At 41.1% G+C, this 18,358-nt stretch overlaps 1 protein-coding gene across 5 annotated transcripts in view; it reads right to left on the bottom strand.

The window, feature by feature from the left end:
• The window catches only part of LOC102214578 (ras/Rap GTPase-activating protein SynGAP-like), a 57,349-nt gene that overhangs the window by 5,084 nt on the left and 33,907 nt on the right, over window positions 1-18,358 (bottom strand). For 3 of the 5 annotated variants that reach the window (XM_005728512.1, XM_005728514.1, XM_005728516.1), the window contains 7 exons: window positions 17,646-17,836; window positions 15,356-15,569; window positions 14,387-14,965; window positions 10,482-11,000; window positions 10,226-10,387; window positions 7,519-7,730; window positions 2,793-2,865 (listed from right to left, as the gene is read on the bottom strand). In XM_005728512.1, the coding sequence (XP_005728569.1) occupies window positions 2,793-2,865; window positions 7,519-7,730; window positions 10,226-10,387; window positions 10,482-11,000; window positions 14,387-14,965; window positions 15,356-15,569; window positions 17,646-17,836 (1,950 nt within the window). The remainder of the gene's footprint in view (window positions 1-2,792; window positions 2,866-7,518; window positions 7,731-10,225; window positions 10,388-10,481; window positions 11,001-14,386; window positions 14,966-15,355; window positions 15,570-17,645; window positions 17,837-18,358) is intronic. The other 2 variants (XM_005728513.1, XM_005728515.1) reach the window with 2 other exon arrangements.

The raw sequence follows: 18,358 nt of genomic DNA, 5'->3' as shown, positions 1-18,358 counted from the left end.
TTCCAGCTGAGAGTTAGATGACAAAACTGATACCACACATGTTTGTATAGCATATAAAAAGCTGATTAGCTTTGTTTAGCACAAAGACTGGTAACAGCTACTGTGGTTCTGTCAAAATCTGTTAGCTGGTAGGCAGTAGGTGCTTTCACAGTGCAGAGACTTTTTCAGAGTCACTGTCAGTCTTTATAACTCAATGTACTCGATTATTATTAGGTCGTTACCACAAAGTAAGTACTTATATTTAATGCACAAGAGTTGCCAAAGCAAAATATAAAATGTTGGTTAGCAATTACCCCTAACTTGCTACTGGCCATCTGCTATAACAAGAGGTTATGTTATGGTATCAGCTGCTCTCAGGTCATTACAGCACTTCAGACCTCCTATTAGTGGTGAGAATGCAAATACAGGGGAAAAGACTTCCAGGCTATTTAGTTCACAGGTTGCACTCCACAGTTGGCAGTCACAGTCAGGTGCAGTACTGTGCAAACACGTCTTGAGCCACCATTCATTTCTTTATATTTTGCTAGAAAAATTGAGAAAAGGTGCAAACTTATTAAACGGACATAAACCAAAAACAGAATGTACAGTTCTAATGATCTTTAAAGTCAACACTTGGTAATGACCACCTTCATTTTTCAGCACAGCCTGAACTCTTGTAGTCAGCTATCTTGTAGTTTCTTAAGTAGTCTTCAGGAACTGTTCTCCAGCCTGCGTGAAGGACATTCAAAGATCTTTTTGGGATGTTGGCTGACTTTTGTTCTGTTCATCTTCAAGATGATCTCACATTGCTTCAGTGATGTTGAGGTTTAAGCTCTGTGGAGGCCAATCAGTGACTGAGGGTGTTTTATTGTTGTTCTATCCAGGTATGAATTTACTGCATTGGCAGTGCTGAAAAATAAAGCCGCTGCCAATCAGATGACTTCCAGATGATATTGCATGGTAGATCAAAATTAGTATTTTTCTGCACTAATGATTCCATCAAATTTGAAAAGATCCCCAACACAACTAGCTGTAGACACAGACTGTTGTACCTCTCTTCTGACCGCCTCTGTAAACATTGATGATCACTTTCAATCCGGTTCTTGTGTAATTTGGCATACCTCAGTCTTTTCTACCCATTTCCCTTCCTTAAGAATGGCCTCTTGGGTGGCCATCCTTCCATAGACATCATTTCTAATAAGGCTTCAAATGCCTGATGAATCAGCTGAAGGGCCAGATGCATCTCTCAGGTCTTGTCAGGTCTTTGCTGGATTTTTCCTGTTTCTTCAAGACATGACTTACTGTTCATCTGCTGTAGGTAGTTTTTTTTTTTTTTAGGCCCGACACTTGTTTTTTTCCCCCTCCACACTACACATCATGCCAAGATTTCAGCTAATAGCTCTTTTGCAATCACCTTGTTGGTATAAAAATACTGTTTTATGCCCATCAAACTGTGTTTTCATTGGCATTTTTTGTAGATTTAACTGAAGAAATTGGCACAAATTGTGTATGTCAAAAAAAACCTCATAAAGAACTGAGGGGTGACTCAAGATTTTGCACAAGACTGTAGCCACCAGAGAGGTTTGGACTGAAAGCAACTATTGCAAAACAACCAGCAGAGGTTCCAGACCAACACATAACCTACTCTTCACTTTTAATCTAGAGTAAACCAAAACAATGCAGGGTCAGTTTCATAGATTTTTTTTTAGTTTGATATTAGCTTTAATCCAAATCTGCTGTTAATACATCAATAATGAGGCTTCTGAGGTGCATGAAAGACACCTTGGAAAAGGCCAGAGTAGCTTTTTTCCCCCCAGTTTCCAGTCTTGGTGTTAAGCTAAGCTAACGTTTGCTAGCAGCAGTTTCAAATCTTCTATAAAGATTTTTTTTCCATCTAATTCCTTTGAAGAAGGCAGACAAACATGTCTTAAACCATTTGTTTAAATTTCAGTTTCGGTCATGAGGAGGCTCATCGTAATTAGCACAACTCCCCCGATCTGAAGGAATAACATTTCTCAACACATTTATTCTTCTTCAGCGAGTATTTACCCCATGACAGCACTTTGAGCTAAAAGACTAATCCTACTTAGCGCTTAGCCCAAATGAAACTGTTTTACTAGGGTCTAAATTTGGTTGCAAGGTTTGATTGCTTTTCCTCATCACTCACTCACATTTGTTTGAGAAGTCTGGTGTAAAAACATTTACAATCTCACAGCAGGCCCATTGAAGATTTCTATGTGTGGTCTGTATTTTCGAGAGGCTATTTTTACTGTTTGCTCCTGACACCGAGAGCTTCAAAAGAAGGTGACAGTATATTTTTAAGTACAGCACATTTCGGCACTAACTCAGCAGCCGCGCGCAGCCTCTTCACCTGCGTCACCATTCAGCCCACATGGTGCATTCATGAAACCAAGCCCTGAAGGATTACTGTGATGCTGCTGGTGAGTCACAGTCAAGGTTTTCTAATGATGAATGCGTGTTTTTGTGGTAAATAACATTCGGTTTCTGTGTTGAAGACGTGCTATTCCTTCACATAGACACACTCAGTACATAAACCCCAGGTGTTGATTTTGAGAATCAGCGCCATTCCCCCTTCAGGCGTGTGCAGTAAATGGTAAGATGTGATTTCAGATGTGACATATGTACTTTTGAAAGATGGGGATAAGCGGCGTGTATGACAGCTGCAAACTTTTCCCCTGCACTGGCTTTGCGGCAAATGCTCTGGATGTGATGCAAGAATGAAGCAAAAGTGTTTTAGGACATGACTGGATTAGCGAATAGGGATGATAAAAGAGGTAGACACAGGCACAAACCTGGTCTGTGAGGATTCGAGGCTTAATATCAGGAATGGCACCCCCTCTCAGCTCATCTTCCACAGCCATGAGTCTGACAACAGGGAAATAGAAACAAACATACCGGTTGACAAAAATAGAATAATGAAGCCGGTGTTCTTCATTTTTACTGTAGGATTATGCGGCCATATGATGATATTAAGGTCTTGACATGTTTGTGGGCACATTCAGCCATCCTCAGAGCTGCCTGAAGCTGAATCAGAGCCTCCGGAGGCTCTGATTCAGCTACTGAGGAAGTTCACATTCAACTGCGGAGATAGAGAATTTGTGAAATGAGTGTGTTTAAGACGGTTAAGTGTACACCCATCTTTTCATATGGTTTCAACCCAATGAGATGACATGTTAGTTTTGTGCATTTTGTAAAAATGTAGCTTTCAGAAAGGAATTTATTGTGGTACACCAGCATCTCATTAGTTATAAACTCAACTTCATTCCAAGTAGTATTTGCCCCAAAGCTATCATCTTTGTTATTCTGGCCTGGTTTCCTCCTCCTTTTAATACTTACTACAGTAAAATCAATGAGTGTTAAATAACTTGACACATAACCACACCAGAGGTGTTTACATTGATATTCTAGTTTAATGGGTGTGAAGTTTCTGGCATTAGTTATATTTAAATGTACCACATTTGGGAATTATGCCTAATTTGCTTTGTGTTTGAAGGTTTGAGATTATCTCGACTCTACTCGGCAAGTAAACGGTACCCTGTGGAAACAAAAGTCTGATGCCATTTAACCAATGTGGAGAAAGGAGAAAAACAAAAATAAAACAAGAACAATAATGATGCTGTGTATGCGAGTCACATCTCAAATGGTGGAAAACTGCAAAAACAAAATTAAAGAAAATACTGGCAGCTCTCAGTGCTTCTCCTCAGCCCCCTGGTAGATGCAATTATGATATCAATTTCAAAATCCTACCTTTTTCTTCATCAAACTCACAAGATTATTAGAAAACTTGACCTCCGTCCTTAAATTTGAGAACACTGAGAATCAAACTCAGAATAATAGTGAGTTTTAGTAGATGCACCTATGGTATCAGTTTTAAACTCTAATGTCACCTCGTTCTGTAGTTATGGCATTCACCAATACCCCATCAGTCTTTTACTGCTGATATATAGCAGCCGGATAGATGTAGTCATACTAAGTGTTAGCAACATCAGGAAGAAGGAACATGAGAAGCCTGAGAAATACCAAGGGCTGCGAGAGGAGCTTGAGAAGATGTGGAGGGTGAAAGTAACAGTGGTCCTAGTAGTAATCGGAGCACTCGGTGTAGTGACTCCCAAACTGGGCGAGTGGCTCCAGCAGATCCCAGGAACAACATCCGAGATCTCTGTCCAGAAGAGCGCAGTCCTAGGAACAGCTAAGATACTGCGCAGGCCTCTGGTAGAGGATAAAAGCTTGAAAGATACTAGGCCACCCACAGGACAAGTGTGTAATTTTTACATATATATTTTTTTCTTTTTTAAGTACTACACTACACTCTTCATACCCTTTCTTGGACTTATTAAACAGAGCCAGCTGCTGATTGGTGAATAAACCTCCGATTACAGGTTATGCACAGCCAATATGAACGGTCTCCCTCGCTGTTAGTTTTTTTAATTTTCCTGCAGTTTTTGTGACGAATGACACATTAGGTGGGAACGGACCATTAAAGTCTAACCACTCGCACAGATGGGATGTTTTAGTCTAATGCACTAGTGGCACATCTATAATAAATCTGATTCCTTCGTTCTTTAATGCATTTTGTTTCATGCAGTGCTCCCAAAATTTCAGCCTTGCATACTTGTGAATATACAGCATGTATGTATAAGAGTGGCGTGTACATAGGTGGACTACATCTTATGCAGAAGGTGCAATGTGAAACAGATACGACTCTGCAAGGTGGTGTCAGGGGAGCATCGAATGGCAGTGTGTAGGTTGACACACAATCGAGAAGAGGAAGTGAGTAAAGACAAAGATTAAGTGATGGAAGTTGAAGAAGGAAGAATCCTGCACAGTGTTGGATGAAGAGTACAAAGGTGGTTGACATATTTGATGTGGAGATATCTAGGAGAGAGGGCAGAGCATTTATTGACCAGAGTGGTTAACTCGATTTTAGCACATGAGATGTCTAAGGAATGTAGAAGACATGCACTAGAACCAGTTTTAAAGAACAAGGGCGATGAGAAGAGATGTAATAACTACAGGGGGTGGAATAAAGCTCATGAGCCATAGCATGAAGATATGGGAAAGAGTTGTTGAAGCTAGGCTGAGAGGAGGCTTGGAGTTGGTGGCACTAACTATAAGACAAGTGGTGGAGGTGGAACAGCTGAAGATAAGATTTTCATTGGAAAGGACCAGAATGGACAAGATTGGAAATGACTACTTCAGAAGGATAGCTCGGGTTGAGCTTTCCAAAGAGGCAAGACTGACATGGTTGGACATGTGCAGAGGGAGGATTGTAGATCCATCGGATAAGAGACGCTGAATATGGAGATGCCAGGCAGGAGGAAAAGAGGAAGACCACAGAGGAAGTTCATGGATGTAGCTGAGGAGGACATGCAGAGTGCTGGGATGAGATGGAGGCAGATGTTCCACTGTGGCTAATCCTAATGGGAGCAGCTAAAAGAAGAATACTTGTGATTATACCATACTGTGCATAAGGCTTGAGTGAACCCTCATTTCTTTATCTTTCGCTTTGAAGGAGGCCGACTTTCTTGATTTTTTAAAAAGTGATCTTTATTCAAGCATAACTGAAACATAGAAACTCAAGGGATGAATGAGTGTTGTGTCTACACATCATAGACAACTTATCAAAGAACCAATTTGAAATGGTTTCTTCAGGAACGTTGTTACTAGCAGTGTGTTCTCATTTTTTTCTGTTGAATTTATGAAAAATGCCAAAGATTGCACCGTTTGAGAGGCATAGAATATTATCGTTGAACCACAATGGTGATTCCTAAAAGAGCTTTGAGGAAAATCTCTCCTTGATATCTCCTTGACAAAAAAAAGATACGTCAGGCCTAAAAAACATCTACAGCAGATGAACAGTATCTGAAAGTCTCATCCTTAAGACATACGGGGAAAAAATCCAGCAAAAAACTGACACAGGAAGTGAGAGATGCATCTGGACCTTTGGTCAGTCTATTGTTTGTTCACTCAAGCCTCATCATAAATAATCTGAATAGAAGAGTGGCTGTCAAGAAGCCATTCTTAAGGAAGGTAAGCAGGAAGAAAAGGCTGAGGTATGGCAACAGGTCTTAAGGAGTGATGAATGTAAATTTCAAATTTGAGATAAATGTCTACAGTCATCTATAAATATTCAGAATTTAAGATAGCGTTATTAGAGATCGCATGAAAACTGAGATAGGTAATATTAGTTTTGAGGTGCCATGCAATACTATCTGGACCTCATAACAGCAACAGCTTCATTTATTAGCATGACAATGATCCCAAACACACTGCCAATGCAGTAAAAGCCTACCTGGATAGAAAAACACACAGTGGAATGCTATCAGTCATGGATGGGCCTCCCCAGAGCCTGGACCTTAACATTATAAATCAGTGGGGGATCATGTTGACAGAAAACAGAACAAAAAAAGCAGCCAACATCCAAAGAAGAGCTCTGAATGTCCTTCAAGAAGACTGTAGAACTATTCATGAAGACTACTTAAAGAAATGACATGAAAGCTGCATCAAGGGGTTCAGGCTGTGTTGAAGAATAAAGGGGCAGGGGGGGTTAAAATTATATTAACTCTGTTAATTGCTACATCTATTTACCATTTTTCCAGGCAAAATATAAAGAAATGAGCAGCGCCTCAAAACATTTGCACAGTGCAGTATCCACTGTATGTGCTGTGTAACATGCGTAAAAATAGGTGGATGAATACACAAAAGGTGACGATCAGTTGATTTTACACAAAAATTCCACAGAGTCAAAGCAGGGGGCGTTTAGCTTGGCGTAAAGAGTTTTCAAAAGTAAGTGAGTAAGTAAGAAATACATAGTGAAATCCTCTGAATCCTATAAAAAAAAAAAAAAACAACAGAAATCTAAAAACTAATGCTAACGCTACGGTTAAGCTAATGCTAACTGTCTCCAATCTTCTCTCTAAACTCTGCAAGAAAGAAAGAGAACGTTTCCCAAAATGCTGAACAATGATACATGTGGCATGACGCAAGCTGCATTTCAGTACTTAATGTTTAGTCATAGTTTGTGAAGGTCTTTGAGTTTAGTTTCGAATGGCATTTAATGCTGCTTCCTCCACTCAGCCGAGCGGTGTTATTCTGAGCTTCAGAACAGCTAGAGGCAATTTCTGGAAACCTAGAGAAGCTGGTGACCATCTTTTAACCACCTTTTAGAGCTTCAGTCTACAGCTCGCAGTGCTTTTAAACAAAATGGACTGCTAATGACAGAAGTCTTTATCTGACCAGGTCCCATGAGTGTTGAGTGTAACCCATGCTAAAAGCACCATTTCTGTTTCATCGCACTCCACTTTACAGTTAGATATTTTATTGTGATGTTGGGCATTATTTTGAAACTTAGTGTTGACTTAAAGTTTTGGTTATTTCATGAATTTAATAACAACGTGTGCGAGCCAACTAAAAAAAAATGTATATCAGTGTGATAAATCTCATTAGCACGATGAAGCCCGGCAGTAACTGGCACAGCCTCACGTCTACCAGCCTGAGCTTGAACGCCACACTAATCACCTGTTGATGATGCCTTTGATTTGAGAGTCCTTCTCCATTTGCTGCTGCTTCAGGCGGCGCTCGCTGTCTTCCAGGCGGTTCTGATACTGCTGCAGGATCTTGTTGGTCTGTTGTTCCTGCGACAGAAGTCGCTGCTCGTATTCTTCAAGTTTGCGATGAGACATCTTCAGTCGCTCCTTTAACGAGTGAATTTCTTCTTCGTATTCTCTAACCTGAAAGAATGAATGAAATAATTGCACTTCACTCATGTCATTATTGGTATTCCGAAAAAAAAAAAATCCTGAATGATGAGTGATTTTATCCATGGAGACGACACTTTGTTGTTCAGTTCTCTTTTATGCTGAGCAACAAGTGGGATAAATGTGAAGTGGAGTAGTGTTGGGCTTTAATGTGCACCAGTTTCAATCTCTTAAGCACTGCATTGTTTCTAAAATAGGCGCAAGTGTGGGAGTTATTCATTATACAAAATGCTTTCTGCCAATACCCCTGCATAATTGTGTTAAAGCTCCAATCTGGAGGCAAGAGAAGCATGCATATGTATAAAAATCAACTGCACTCTTTTTATATTTAGCCGATCTTCCATTTGAGGTCATCTCCTTGTGCACCTCTGGGCTGCTTCCAGCGTGGCTGCTATTTTTACAAGTCCTGTTCTGACCATTTGTGCATATGTGTGATTTCACAAGGGAACTCAAACTTGTGCACAGAGCAAATATCAAATTCTGCATCAGTCTGATTCAACTGATCCACACAGAAATGAAAGATCCTCACACACCAGTTTGTCTTTTTGTTGATTTTTACTGTGTTGTACAATTTGTACCCTCAGGGCCAATCTGTCAGCGCAGTATCCTAAACATTATGAGGCATCTGAGGGAGAACATTTGGTTGACGACCTCAGCTGTGACAGATGCCAGCATACGACAGTCCTCCCGCATTCATTGACTTTAAAAAAAAATTGCATTTTTTGTGTTTGTTTTATTTTTTAAACACAGCAACACAATATTCAGTCATCACCATGCTTTATAATAATAATAATAATAATAATAATAATAATAATAATAATGGATTGGATAGCGCTTTTCAAGGCACCCAAAGCGCTTTACAATGCCACTATTCATTCACTCTCGCATTCACACACTGGGGAGGCAAGCTACGGTTGTAGCCACAGCTGCCCTGGGGCAGACTGACAGAAGCAAGGCTGCCATATCGCGCCATCGGCCCCTCTGGCCAACACCAGTAGGCAGTAGGGTAAAGCGTCTTGCCCAAGGACACAACGACCAGGACAGAGAGCCCGGTGACCTTCCGGTTACAGATGCGCTTCCCAACCCCCTGAGCCACGGTCGCCCCAAAATTTCTTTATAAGAAATTTGAATCTGCACAGCTGCTTCTTCTAAATTAAACTTCAGTTAAAGGATCCTGATCAGACACAATGAAGGAGATCCAACACACATCGCAGATGCACAAGTGGTCAGAATGTGACAGCAGTGATCAAAGTGATTCATGGCCACACAAGGATGACACCTTTACAGCCCTATAAAAAACTAAGTACATCTTTAAAGCTTCTATAGGAACTAAGAGGGTAAGCAGAGGGCAGGTGCTGCTAATCAAATGCACTTGATTAACTGATCTTCAACAACTGTGAGCTCTTCTAGAAAAGCAGAAGTTCTGGCAGTTTGCTGGTCTGGTGCATTCAGGTATTAGTAAACACAATGCCACAATCTTCCTCCGAGTGGACGTCCCAGCTATTTCATCCCAAGGTCAAATGGCAAAATGCTCAGTGAAATGACAAAAAACCCGAGAGATACATCTCAGACTTTACAGGCCGCAGTTATCCTGTTAGATGTTAAAGTTTATGACAATAAAATTTGAAAACGACTGAACAAGTACGGTTTGTTTGGAAGGGTTGCCAGAAGAAAGCCTGTTTTCTCTAGAAAGAAAAAACCAAAATACTTTCACAACAAAACCCTTTGGACAGACCAGACCAAAGTGCAGATGTCTGGCCATAATGACCAGCACCACGTTTTGCAGGAACCAAACACCAGCACAAAACACCTCATACCAGCTGTCAAGTGGTGGAAGGGTGATAATTTGTGCTGGTTTGCAGCCACAGAGCCTAAACACATTGCATTAACTGAGGCTACGTCCACACGTACACGGGTATTTTTGAAAACGGAGATATTCCGTTTTCGTTTTAAAAAAATAATCCCGTCCACACGTAAACGCAGAAATGAAGGAAAACGCTGCTAGGAACATGCCAAAGCAACAGGTGGCGATATATTCCTAACCGTGTAGAAATGTTGGCCAATCAGAAGTCTAGAAGCCTCGGTGGGAAATAGTAAACAAGGATGGGGCATAGAAGCAGAACCGAGTGGTATGTGTGGAGGGACAGTAACTATGTGTGTATATGTAAGCATTTAAAAACTGCAGAGAGTAGAATTAACAGTAACAGTATTGTGGAAATTCATTTCACCGAAACAATAAGGTGGCGCACAGTGTGACGTCAAAAAAGGCGCACACCTTTGACGCTGCGTTTTCTGTTTTTCTCATCCACACGTAAATGCAAAAACTGAGTTTTCAAAAATATCCACCCTGGCCGGATTTTTTAAAAATCTCCGTTTTCAGTGACCGAAAACGCCGTTTACGTGTGGACGAAAGGTGCAAACGTTATGTGTATTATTTGAAGAGGTGTAGGGGGGAAAAAATTGCTAACCCTTTCCAGCCGTGACTCATCCATACTCTTTGAGTACTCTTTGAGTTGGCCCTCACGGTCCGGCCGCAGGCTCTCGATGTCAGCAGAGAGATGTGGCATGTTGGACACCCAGGCAACCGTCCGCTCATTCAGGGACGGGGTGTTCAAAGTGGACTGAGAACCCTGAAACAAGCACGTATTGGTCTAAGTAGTTAGATTCTGTCCCATGACATTTAACAGTGATTCTTGTGTATATTTTTGTTGTTTTGAAACTCACCTGCTTATTGACGACTGGCTTGAGCAGATGCTGCTGTGGCGGCTGCAGCTGTGACTGCTGAGGCTTTTTGGTGCTTTTTGTGGGCGTGTCCGTTGCCTCCTCTGCGCCTGCCGGCGGGACTTGGTTCTCTTTGGCGGAGCTCGTCTGGTACGGGAGCCCAGGAGCCGGACTGTCTGTCACCGACAGCTGCCCGTCCTGCTGCGTCTGCACCGTCGGCTGCTGCGTCTGCTGCTGCTGCTGTTGTGGCTGCTGCTGAGCCTGCCGGGATTTTGGCTGACTGCCGCTCGAGTTTGTTTCAGAAGAGTTAAGGAGGAGGTTTCTGCTCTGAGGACGGACCTTTGGAGGCGTGGAAGTGGCCGGGGTGTTAATGGACCGCTGGGACTTGAGGTGCTGGGCGGCGATGGATGTCTGGCGGACAGGATGGACTGTGGTGGGAGGCGTGGCCAAAGATGCAGGCGTGCCTGTGCCTGTGGGTGTCTGAGATGTGACGCCCATCAGGTGCTGCTGCTGAAGAGACTCCTAAGAGAAGAGGAGAATTAAAGGCAAATAATTAATAATACTCACTCAACCTTTCTGACTTATTGAACAGAGGTGCATGTGAAAACACAAAAGCAGCTGATTGGACATCAGCCTGTCTTTTACCTTTACTTTGCTCTGTATTTAATGGCGACTACCTCAGTGCCACACATATTAATTGAAACCCAGGGTTTCTGGGTTCGGCCTTCAGGTGAGTATATAACCACCAAAAGCTGATGTTTCGTTCTGACACTGGAGACATAAACACACCCGCCCCAGTTAACCCGAGAGGTGTGGATGGTCATGAATAGCCATTTAGTGCTAAAACATCAGACGTATGCATATGAATAAACAGATAGATGGATAGAAGGAAAGGTAATGAATTCATAAAGCACTCTCCTGATTACACCATCTGCATTAATACGCAGGAGGCTTGTGATGTTTGTTCCATTAAAGCCCACGCATCAGGACAGAAATAGCTCAACTACATGACACCGTCATTAAACGCTATCATTTTACACAGATGTCATAGTAAACTTGTCACTGTGATGGATCAACAGCCCCAAAAAGCCAAAAAGTTCACTACAAGCCGTTTCATTTACATTTTTTGTAAAATGCGAGAATCTCTAAACTCTATTAAACAAATGGCAGTTTAACTTAATTGCTTTAACTCAAGTTTTCAATCTTACGACACAGACTGATTAATAACTACCCGCGTAGTATCTGCATTTCAACACTTTTTCCTGCCCTATTGACCGACCGCGAGTATCCAGCTCCGTCGAAATGAGGACACAGTGTGTGATGGATGTCAAGCGCTCTATAAAGTTCAGCAGAGCAGGCGAGTGAATGATACTTCAGTGCGTTGTCTGTAGCCTGTCAAGTACCCTTAGGTTTCTGTCGCATTTGCATATCATGCAGCTCAGGAAAGGGCCATTTTAAAAAAACAAAAAACAAAAAAACATTTGAGCTTTATATGCAATCTGACAACCAGTCTCAACACAGCGAAAACAAAAGTGCAAGGAGGACCTAATGGACTCCAACTGCTAATCTGAATTCAGTGACTCAGTCTAGGTGTTAAACTCACACTAAGAATAAATGGCAAGCCTCTAAGTATCTTAGGCAATTTGGCTGGGAATTACAAAAAAACAACCAAAACAATACAGATCTTTTTTAACAGAGCTTGGCTGTGGCCGTCCTCATCACAACATGCAAAAGACGCAGTAGTGATATTTTAAATCATATATTTAGGGAATTTAAAAAAAACAAAAAAAACTTGTGCAACTGTTCTGAATCACCTCCTGTTGCTCTATATTTGCTAGGAAATTGGGAAATTGGCGAAGCATTTATTCAAACATGGAAATACATGGAAATGCAATATATGAGGTAAAAACTGCTATATAATTCTAATGAGCTTAAAAGTCAGTGTTCGGTATGACCATGGTTATTCTTCAATGCAGCCTTAACTAACTGACAAAGCTTTATTATAATTTCTTTAAGTGATCGGCATGAATAGTTCTCCAGGTTTCTTGATGGACATTCACGGCTCTTTTTGGATATCTGCTGCCTTTTATTCTGTTTTATGCCAAGATCCATGACTGACAGTGTGCCATTGTGAGTTTTTCTATCCAGGTATGCTTTTACTGCATTGGCAGTGCATTTGGGATCATGCTGAAAAATAAGGCTGGTTTCCAGATAACATTGCATGTCTATCAATTTTAACCAAATCTGCAACACCAGTGGCAGAAATGTAGCCTCAAACCATGACAGAGCCTCCACCATGTTTTACAGATGACTGTAGACCCTCATGGTTGTCACTCCCCTGAGCTCGTCCATATATAATGACGATAACTTGAACCAAAAAAATTACAAACTTTTTACTCAATCGGACCTGTTGTCATTGATTTTCAGTCCAGTTGTGTAATCTGGCATACCGAAGTCTTTTCTTCATGTTTCCTTTCTTTAATAATGGCTTCTTCACAGTCACCCTTCCACCGAAATGATTTCTGATGAACAGTAGTTAAACTGAAGGCCCAGATACTTCCTTCAGGTCCTGTGTTAGCTCTCTGCTGGATATTTTCCCCGTTTCTTCAGATACTGTTCATTTTTTGCAAATAATTTTTTAGGCCTACCGCTTCTTTTTCTGTTGTCCTCTTGTTCAGTTTCCTCAGATTTTTTTAAGGACGCACTGCACACCAAGCTAAGATATGCCAAGGTTACAGCTAATCAGTCTTTGGGAATCACCTTGTTGTTGCAAAAATATTTTGCTTTTGGGCCTGACAAATTGCGTTATCTTTGGCATTTTTCACTGATTTAAATACAGGGAACAAATGATGTGTCTATAAAAACAAAGTAACAAAATGGCAAAATGTAACATTTAAATTATTTTCTTGCTAAGTTATATGTTGTGTGTAGAAAACACTGGTTTATCCCTTGAGTAAGGTGCCTTTTTATGCCTTAATGATTCATAGTTTAGAGTTAAGTGAATCACAAAAACCAAACAAAACACTCCTCCGGTTTCTTTTTCACTCATTTTCAGTTCAGTCCTTGTACCTGACCATTTTCAAAGTCCAAAGAAAGCCTGGTGAAGTACCGCTCAAGACCATTTTTGAGAAAAAGTGAAAAAAAAAATGAAAGTCTGGCTCCTTGGAAGCAAAAATATAAAGAAACAAAGTGTTACTCCAGACATTTGCACATTGCTGTATTACAACACAACATGATACCTGTTTTAACAAAAATAGCCAGCACAAATGCATTGTTTATATAACTTTTATAGTATATTTTTTTAAATTAATATATTCTTTTAAGAAACAGAGGGGTGCAGTACTATTTAATGCTTTAAATGTACTCTGACATCTCCAAGGAGAGCAGACGCAAAACATGCATGTAAAACAATGAAAACACTGATGACAACAGATAAAGATGGCATGAAAGGAGGAGGTTGCAAAGTGGCTTGCAAATACAACTGTTGTCAGGCTAAAGCAGCTTAAATAGTAAGTCCTCTAAGAGATTTGCTTCATATGAGATCAGAAAAATCAAAAAGCATCAGATGAGCCACCATATAATCTTTGAAAACTCAAAAAAATCCTCATATTTAAAAATTTTCCAGTCTAATTTTTTTGATGTATAGAAATGGCTGCAAATTCCTAAACAGTTAATGACATACATTTGTTAAATCCCTTGAATTAAAGCCCAAACTCTGGACTTAAATCACGTATTATGGATTGTTTAATTTAAAATCCACTGTAGCTGTCTTCAGAAGCAAACTGCAAAAATGTAGTCACTGTCCCTATACTTATGAGCCTAACTGTATATGTTTTGCTGTTATTTATGAAAGCCAAAGAAACATCAAACTTTCTTATTCTATGTGTCAGGAAAAATTAGACTCCTACCTGAACCTGCAGCGACAGCTGGTGCCAGGCATAGTCATTGCTCTGATTCTGCCGGGTGAAATCATCACTGTAGCTGTGTGAGTGGACGATGCTCGGCTGTACCAGACTGCTCTGTGACCGCAGGGCGGACAAGTCCTCGCTGCGAGAGAAAGCACTGTTGCCAAAGGCCGGTGGGTAGTCGTGATGGCCATTCTCAGGCTCAGGGGCGAGGAGAAGAGGAGGGGGAGGCTGGGCCGACTGAGCCGGGGAGTTCTGGGCGGCCAGATGGAATAGTGGGTTCTGGAAAGACAGGGGGAAGTGCATAGCTGCTGCCGCCTGCTGCTGTTGCTGAGAGATGGATTCGGTTGGGCCCCCTACATGACCCATCTGGCTTATTCTCAGACCAGAGCCCGCTGAACCACTCGGCAAATGCCCGCCCATACGAAGAGGACCGCCGAGGTTCCCAAAGCTGTGGCCGAGACCTGCGATGGAGGCCTGAGAGGAGGTGAGCATGTCTCCCACAGAGTTCAGGTTGGAAATGCTGTTCATACGAGAGTCCTGAAGGTCCATCATAGACACACTTTTGTTTACACTGTGGACCTGAGAGACAGAAGAAAACAATACAGCACCAAAGAGAAGCATAGATACTAATAAATAGCTTTTTTTGGCTCATGGCAAAGAAAATATATGCCTATATGTTGTTTTTAGGATGACCATCTGTCAAGATGGGAAAAACAGCTCTGGGACCAACCTGAAGCTCATAGATATGGTTACTAATGTGGACTGTCCCTTTTAAATAACGAACAACCAACCAATTTGTTGTCCGACATGGGACGCCACTGACTGTTAACAGGGTCTGAATTTCTCAGACTCTAATAGAGTCATTAGTGGTTTGTTGTTTCTCCTGGGTGGTATGAACAAGTGTGGCAGTCTGGCATCCATGAAAAAAAAAAGATTTTTGAAATTTATCACACATGCAAGGTGACTGACCCACAGTACCTTCGGATCAGGTTCTGTGATGTCCGAGCTGCTCGTGCAGTACGCAGGGCTTGATCGAGCCAGGGGTGGGCGGGTCACATAGAACACTTCCCTCGACGAACGAAGGTCGCGTTCAGCGTGCCGCCTCATGTTCAGGTTAGACGTGAGGGATTCTACAGCTGACACTCCAGTAGTGGGGGACGGCAGGCGAGAGATGTCTATTGAACTAAAGAAAAAATAAACAGACACCTTACCAAAAAACTCCATCAAGATATTTCTGCTCATTATCTTCGATTATCCCATTTGATTGTCATGTGGCTTTGGCTCAGGTGGTAGAGCAGTTCAGCAGTCCAGCAACTGCAGAGCTGGCAAATTTTTTTCCTTGATACAAAGGAGGTATTTTAATATTGTAACCCCTGTTTATTGCTTGTATTGATTTAAACTGATATATATAAAAATCTGAATAATCAGATAAATAGCTTAAATTTTTTCCAAAGTGTAGCAGTCGAATTTGAAATCTCACATTTGAAACTAAATAAAAGTGAGTTTTTCAGTAGTGAGTGATCCAGCAGGGTAGAATGGGTGACACACAAAATGAACTCTAGAACCATAATTTCCACACCCCATCTGAAGTACAAAAAAAATAAATAAATAAAAACTGTATACGTAGGGAGTATTTATGGGAAAAGTCTTAGTTTTCGATTTTGGTGGACTGATTTTATTTTCCTACTAGACACTAGAGGCCTTGTAGCAAGTCATGCATTACAACTATGAGAGTACAGTATAACACTATAGAAAAAAAAAACAATTATCTAATCCGACGAATGATTTCTGTCAGTGTGATACCTCTTGGAGTTAACGCCGGCAGGTGTGTCATTCCTGATGTTGACTTTCCAGGTGTTTCATCACTGTCCTCTTAAATTTGCAATGAGCAGATTTTAAATGAATTTTTACAGTTTATAGCTTCATTTTTACAGTTTTAGTTCTGGTCTCCTCCCTAACAAATAAAATGTTTGGTAAGGTGAATTTAAATGCAGTCATTGTGGAGGATTTTGGGCCCACTGGGTTTTTTTTTTCTTGGTTTTTTTTTACGATGCTGCATTGAAGTTTGCAGGCATTTCTTCATGCACGGCTCTTTTAAGGTCTCATCACAGCATTTCAGTCTGATTAAGGTCTGGACTCTCTTAGAGATTCACTGCTCTGCTTAGTGTTCATTGTTATGTTGCATGACCCAATTTCGTTTTCAAATCTAGAATATTTTGGTATACAGATGAGTTCATGGTTGATTCACTGACTGCAAGGTGCCAGGACATGTGTCCACAGGACAAACCCAAATCATCACCACTCCACTGTCGTGCTTAACAGTTGGTATGAGGTTCTTTTTGCAGACATGCTGTGTTTGGTTTTCTCCAAATGTGGGGCTGTGCATTACATTTAAACATCTCATTCTGGTCTCATCAGTCAAAAGGACATTTTCTTGTTCTTGCTCAATCTTTTTCTAATTGTACTGTCATGAATTTTAACATTTGACATGCTAACTGAGGCCTGTAGACACTAAGATGTAACTTTTTGTTTTGTTCTTTGTGCAGAGAAACTAAAAATAAGTTTCCAGCATTGCGTTTAACACACACCTGAATGCTCCAGACCAGCAAACTTTCATAAAGCTGATCACACTTGCTGATAATCAGTCAATCAGGTACCTTTGATTAGCAGCAGCTGACTGCTACTTACCCTCCTGTGTAAGCAGTAAGGGTGTACTTATTGCACAGTCGTGTGCAAATGTTCTTTTCACATGACTGCACTTTGCGTTTAACAAACACAAAATATGCGCCACAAAATGTAATCACTGTTATTCACGTTAAAGGGCCATTTAGACAGGCAGTCATGGCACAACAGTCTCTTGACAATCTGACAGCGCTAGCATGAATGAAAGCACACAGGGAAAAAAGCTTAGGCAGGAGAGTCTGGGAACAGATGGTGCCCACATTTACTGATTGATAAAATACTTTAAAAGCCTGAAGAGGTGCATTAGCATTAGCATTAGAGGCTCTTAGAAATACACCCGTGTAGTCCTGAGCTAATAAAAACTCTCTTATTATGTATTCTTGGCCTTTTTATGTGTTGTCGCTAATTACACCCTTGTGAAACTGTCTTTATGTGGGTTGAGTGAGCATAATATATATTGTCTCTAGAGTCACAGCGGGGACTGATCCTGCTGTGGCTTTGTTCCCTTTGGGTGTATGCAAATATATTTTCATGTCCAGAATTGCTGGCAAGAAAAAACACAAACACAAGAAGGTACCTGTTTAAGTCACGCATCATAAGACTTTGGAAATCAGAGGACATAAGACGATTGAAGGACGGGCGGGAGAAGAGTCTGTCCTTCGGTCGGTCCGGCTGGTGATTTGTCGGCATGTGAAGCTGCGGGTTCCTCAGAGCGACGCTGATGTCGTTCAGCAGTCGAGGCAGGGGTCCAAGTTTGAGTATAGCATCCTGCAGAACGGACAGGTTTTCAAAATCAAGAATAGACAAAAAGCTCAAATGGTTGCAAACAGCAGTTCCCACACTCTTTTTTTATTTTCCCGCTGCAGGCTATTTTATTGACCATGTTTTAGCAGCACTGCCAACTGGGAGAAAGATCCAACCGGAAAAAAGACGAGATAAAAAGGTAAAAGGAATTATCTTGTGTATTGATGAGCTAGGTTTTAATTCATTATACTGCTGGTGAAGGCTTGACAGGGAGTGATTTTAAAAAAGGGCGCAGAGACAGGAAATTGCCATACAAATATCTTAAAGCTATAATAAATATTTATTAGAGATTCAATGAAACTGACTCATATTCTACTTTATTAAACATGCAGCCAGTCCACACATCACATCAGTCTTTTGGGGGTTTTTAATCGTGTGTTCCAGCTTTCATTTATAACTTGCATCCTTTCACTCAGGGGTCTTATTGACAGCTCCATTCAGCTAGCTAACTATCAGGAAATTGAGCATTGCACAATTCCTGACATG

This window comes from Pundamilia nyererei, unplaced genomic scaffold (genome assembly GCF_000239375.1).
Source record: "Pundamilia nyererei isolate P.nyererei 1_Seehausen unplaced genomic scaffold, PunNye1.0 scaffold00028, whole genome shotgun sequence".
Taxonomy (NCBI): domain Eukaryota; kingdom Metazoa; phylum Chordata; class Actinopteri; order Cichliformes; family Cichlidae; genus Pundamilia; species Pundamilia nyererei.
This window is presented reverse-complemented; position numbering and strand designations above follow the sequence as displayed.